The sequence below is a fragment of the Pinus tabuliformis genome, chromosome 6 (genome assembly GCF_031772625.1).
Source record: "Pinus tabuliformis cultivar Carrire ecotype Pingquan chromosome 6, CPIR1, whole genome shotgun sequence".
NCBI lineage: Eukaryota > Viridiplantae > Streptophyta > Pinopsida > Pinales > Pinaceae > Pinus > Pinus tabuliformis.
In genome coordinates this window covers 1,426,194,828-1,426,200,738 of record NC_142292.1, presented here as the reverse complement: position 1 = coordinate 1,426,200,738, position 5,911 = coordinate 1,426,194,828, and the positions used below count along the sequence as shown (strand labels likewise).

At 45.7% G+C, this 5,911-nt stretch overlaps 1 protein-coding gene across 1 annotated transcript; it reads left to right on the top strand.

Annotated features, from left to right (window-relative positions):
* The first annotated feature begins 1,336 nt into the window (after positions 1-1,336).
* Positions 1,337-4,951, top strand: LOC149263997 (uncharacterized). The gene has a single exon (XM_089393460.1). It carries the CDS (start codon positions 1,337-1,339, stop codon positions 4,949-4,951), a length of 3,615 nt encoding a protein of 1,204 aa, XP_089249586.1.
* Positions 4,952-5,911: the final 960 nt, after the last annotated feature.

Here is a 5,911-nt window from a genome sequence, read left to right as displayed (position 1 = left end):
CCGTATTGACGCCAAGAACATGTTCTCGCCTCTTGCCAACCAGTATCCACACAACAGCGAGACTCTGCACTCCAACCCCCAACCCTCTTCCTCCCAGGCTCCCATTGCAAATACTTCAGCAGCTAAAATCAGCTCTGAGCGCTCATCCCAATCTCTTCCAGAAGATAGCCCTAAGGATGATTCAATGCCTGCTGACCCTTTGGAAGGTAAAGGGAAAGCTCATATAGATTCTAAGCATCCGGAATCTGATATGGACATGGATGCAGCTATAGCTCTAAGTCTACATACCTTAACCGAAGAGGAGGAACAGAATACACCCAGCAACATGGATCAGGATCCGGAGAACATTATCATAGAAGGCATAGACATTTTAAAACTTGAAACAGCTTGTAAGCAAAAAGAATACAACTCCATTCCTCCATGGCAAATTGAACGACTGGAAGGAGTCTTAACCAAAGTTCAGCACAACAAACATCTAGGTATACAAGGTGGAAGTCCATGGGACGCAAAGAAGATTCTCAAAGAAAACAAAAAGAGAGGGCGCAAGACGGACTTGCAAAGAACCATTGCTGTAGGAGAATTGCTTGTGGAATCAGGGCGATTCCCTAAGCTGACAAGGTTCTACAAACCCGCATCACATTTACCATGAAGCTAGTCTCATGGAATGTAAGAGGACTAAACAGTCCCTCAAAAAGTAGGATGATCAAAAACTTGATTCAGAAAGAAAAACCGTCGCTAGTTTTTCTTCAAGAAACAAAAAAAAGCACAATAGATATGGACAAGGTCCGAAACAAAATATGGGCAGGCAGTAATCTAATGTCAGTCGGGGCTTCAGGTGCATCAGGAGGATTAGCAATATTATGGAACCCAAAAATCCTTAATCTTTACGACTTCCATGCTGCACACTTTCTCATACAGGCTTCCTTTCATCTCATAGGAACTCAGATTCATGGTCAACTAACCAATGTTTATTTCCCGCAAAATAATCAACACAAATTGGATCTGTTGGAAACACTGTCCAGGTTGAATGAAAATCGACAATTCCCGCTATGGATAAGCGGGGGGGACTTCAACATCATCAAATCGCTGGAGGAAAAAACAGGGGAAGATCACGGCTGGAATCAGATAGCAAAGGATTCAAAGACTTCATTCAGGACAATCATTTAATGGATATTCCTACTTCCAATGGCATTTTTACCTGGACCAACAAGCGCAGCGGGTCAATCACATTGCCTCTAGACTTGACCGATTTCTCCTTTCAGATAATGCAATCCACTTAGGCGGCGACTTCAACACGTCAATACTACCACACGGAGGATCTGATCACTGGCCCATAATGCTCCAGTGGTCGAGGCCGGGAGCAAAATGTAATCGACCCTTCCGCTTCGAGGCTTTTTGGCTTACTAACACAAAATTCCGCCAGATCGTGGAGGACGCCTGGAAAGCTTACAGACCTCCAGAAGGGGCCAAAATGTTTCAATTCCAACAAAAACTGAAAAACCTTAAACAGGCTCTCAAAAATTGGAACAAGACTCAATTCGGCAACATACAGGAAGATCGACAAAGATTGGAACAACAAATGGAGAATCTCCAGCAAACTATTATTGAAGAAGGACGCACAGAGGAACAGACACAGCAAGAGCAGATCCTTTGGCAAAAATTAGAAGAAAGAAGAAAACAAGAAGAAATACTATGGCAACAGAAATCTCGAATCACCTGGCTAAAAGATGGGGAAAAAAACACAAAATTTTTTCATAGAACTGCTGTACAGAGACGAATGCACAACAACATCACCTTCATCAACAATCAGCAGGGCGAAAGAGTAGAAAACCATGAAGACATGGAGAAAGAGTTAACACAATACTTCCAAAATATTCTCAAAGAGCCAGAAGGAAACAGAGATGCAGAGATCAAAGCCATCACTCAGCACATTCCTAGAATCATCACTGAGGAGCACAACAATAAACTAATACAGCCGACATCCCTAAAGGAAATTGAGGAAGCTATGAACCAGCTCAAAGATGGCAAAGCCCCAGGACCGGACGGGTTCACAGCAAACTTCTACCATGCATTCTGGGATCTACTTAAAGAAGAAGTTTGGGAGCTAGTGGAAGAATCGCGAAGCATGCACTGGATCCTCCCAGCTCTCAATACCACCTTTATAGCACTTGTTCCAAAATGTGCAGAACCAAGCAAGCCTGAAAGCTTCAGACCAATTGCATTATGCAATGTCATATATAAGCTTATATCAAAAGTCATTGCAAACCGACTCAAACCGCTGCTACCCTTGCTCATCTCCCCGGAACAAACAGGATATGTTGAGGGACGGCAAATTATGGACGGGATCGTTCTCTCTAATGAAGTGATTCACTCTCTCAAGATTCTCAACAAACCAGGTATGCTCCTCAAGTTAGATTTATCAAAAGCTTTTGACAAGCTTAGTTGGAACTATATTCAAAAAATGCTCATCGCTTTTGGCTTCAGTCATACTTGGACACGATGGGTCTACAACTTAATCTCCTCCCCAAGCTTTTCAGTTTTGTTAAACGGCTCTCCTTCACAACCTTTTCGGCCATCAAGGGGCATTAGGCAAGGGGATCCATTGTCACCTTTTCTCTTTGTTCTTATGGCAGAGGGGCTAGGCAGATTGTTGAAGGCAGCTATATCCACTCAAATGCTAAAAGGAATCACAGTCCATGGCTCTCCTCCTCACTCCCATCAACAATTTGTTGATGATACCCTGCTTTTTGGCCATCCATCCTCCAAGGAAGCCTCAGTTTTTAAGTCTCTGCTCTCTATCTTCTCAAACGCCTCGGGAACCTCCATCAACTCTTCGAAATCACATCTGTTTTTCTTCAATACACCCCTCTCCACTCAAAGAAATATTGCTAGAATTCTGCAGTTTAAAATTTCTAAACTTCCGTCAACTTATCTTGGAGCCCCTCTCGTTGCGGCTGCCATCAACCACTCCTCCTGGAAGTCACTTATAGACAAATTTGAATCAAAACTCTCACTCTGGACGTATCGAGCTCTCAACACAGCAAGTAGGCTCATATTAATCAAGTCGGTTCTCCAAGCCTTGCCGATATATCTCTTTTCTCTTTTAGCTGCACCTAAATGGGTCCTCAAATCAATCCGTAATATCCAGCGCAATTTTCTCTGGGGCTCTTCGGGTCTCAACAGAAAGTGGGCACTGGTCAAATGGTCTGAAGTATGCAAACCCAAATCAGAAGGGGGACTAGGACTTAGAGACCCGATGCATAGCAATGAAATCATGGGAGCCCGCCTGTGGTGGAATTGGCTCACCAAGCCAAATGCCCTATGGGCCAAATTGTGGCAAGCCAAGTACGCACCAGGTAGCCAATGGAATGATCTAATTAGAATTAACTCCACTATACAAGGTTCTCCCATATGGAATGCCGCTAAACCACACAGCAAATTTATACAAGAACATTGCTTTTGGGAGGTGCACTCTGGAAACTCAGCAAAATTCTGGGAGGACTCATGGCAGCAGCTTCCCCCACTGAATACAATCTTTCACAAGCCTCTATTGCAAGAGAAAATGCAACAAACAGGACTCACACAAGTTAATCAGTTTTGGCAGCATTCTGAAAGCATGGACTTCAGAACCTGGAAAAAGGCCAGCCTTTGGCAAGATAATTGGCAAAGCGAAACTTATGAAGAAATAGAGGAAGAACTCTCATACAGGAAAATCAGATTCTCTCCTCAACTTGATAGACTTCGATGGGGACATAAACACAAAGGCACATTCACAACTCAAGAAGCCCATCAGCTCAGACATAATGGAAACCAACCATTCAAGGACCCGATATGGGAAAAGATCTGGAGACCAGAAATATGGCCCAAAATTTCCACATTTCTATGGCTACTCAGCAAACGAAGAATATTAACGTGGGATAATCTGACAAAACGAGGTTTTGTAGGGCCATCTAGATGTCCGAACTGTAACACTGCCTCTGAAACGATAGGACATCTTATGGAGACCTGCTTGCTAGCCAAGACAATCTGGGGAAAAGTAGAGAGCTGTCACATGAAAACAGATGTCAAGACAGAAGATATAACAGAAAATTTAAGGAAATGGAACCCCTCTCCCTACAAAAGCCCGCTACTAAATCACCTGTGGAGACTCCTACCAGGCTTCATTTACTGGCTTCTCTGGAAAGAACGGAATCACAGAATCTTTAATAACGCTTCTCGGTCATTGGAAGCCTTATGGACTATCCTCACTAATCAGTTGCAAGAAACTCTGTCCCTCAAAGCATGGTCAGATACGGACATGCCAACCACTCCATTAGAAAGCAAGATCCTGAAGGCTTGGAACATAAAGCTCTCAATGATCCAAAAAGATGATGTCAGATCCACCATTAGCAGCTCCTCTCCCTCCAGCTGGTCCCCCCCTGGGTTTGAGTCCTACAAGATGAATTTTGATGGGGCGGCCAAAGGAAATCCTGGTCTGGCAGGTTATGGAGGACTCTTTCGTAACCACACAGGGGAAATAATCCAGATCTTCTATGGAGCTTTAGGTAAAGATACCAATAATGTAGCCGAACTAGAAGCTTTATGGAAAGGAGTATGCATTGCAGAACAGCACAACTATTTCCCTTTGGAAATAGAAGGGGATTCTTTAATTCTAATCAACGCTGCCCAAAGACTCCAAGCCGGATCACCGGCAGCCAAGGTGGCAGTGAGCTGGAGACTATTAAGCAGATTAGAATCATTGGAGGAGAAACTTCACACCACTCAAAGTATAGAGTTCAAGCATGTAAGAAGGACAGCGAATAAGGTGGCAGACATATTAGCCAACAAAGGAGCCTCACAAGCCATCTCATATTTCACGGGCTCTCTGAACAACTCCAAAGATAATAAGCTCAATCATGACTGTATATCTCAAGCGAAGAAGGATCTCATTGACCCGGATGCGGGTGATTAAGACAAGCAAGAGTGGCACGGGCCATCACATGGCCGGGTGTCAAGACCTCAAGGTGGGACGGTACCACGTTGCAAGAAATTCAAGGGAGTAAATAAGGCGGAGGCTGGCAAGGGGATGGCATTAATGCCAGTCCTCTCGGCTCGAGGGAAGCAGGTAAGCATGCGAGGGAGGAAGGAGGTTAAGTGGAAGAGTATGGCGGGTTTGCAGGTTACAAGCGCGTCTGGTTCTGTGACCCTCCTCTGTGCTCGCCGCAAGGTGAAAGCAGAGCCGAGGTGGGAACCTGGCAAAGGTGAGACGGCGGAGAGCACAGGGAAAACAACGGTGAGTTCTCTGTTGAACGTTTGGTTGACATTCCTTGCTGTTAGCGAGGTGAATTTGCAGGGTCATTGGGTACGCCAGATGCATTTGCTCTGTCACTGGGTTGGTAAGGTCTGTGAGGAAGATTTAGGAATTAGGAGTGCGTTCTGGCAAGGGGCACTGGTCGCCCGCTCGTGGAACGAGCCCTCAGGACTGGTTCTGGTTCCTGAGCGAGATTGGAGGCCGCATTCGGACCTGCCACTGGGAGCAGCGTTGATTTGGGCGACTATCCAGAGCATTGACGGTGACAGCATGCCGCGAGACAGGCTGCGAATGGGTAGCAGGAGAGGAGGAATTCAGGGACGCGCTCCGCCGAGAGATGACCATCACTCCCCCTCTTCCTCAATTGAGGTCACCTCCCATCCTCGTTGGTTTCAGGACAGCAACGACGAAGTGGGAGGGCAGAGGGAGAGTAGCCCAGCTGAGGGAGACAGTCGCAGGGAGCTTCCAATTCTCAGGTATCGCCTCCCCTGTCCGCATGTTAATTCCTCTCTGATTGTGACAATTGAAGTTGAACATGATTTGGAGCCTCAGCAACAAAAGCAGCACAACAGCAGGGATGAATCCCCTATTGCCTGCCTGCCCATGGGTGGAGAGAGCGGA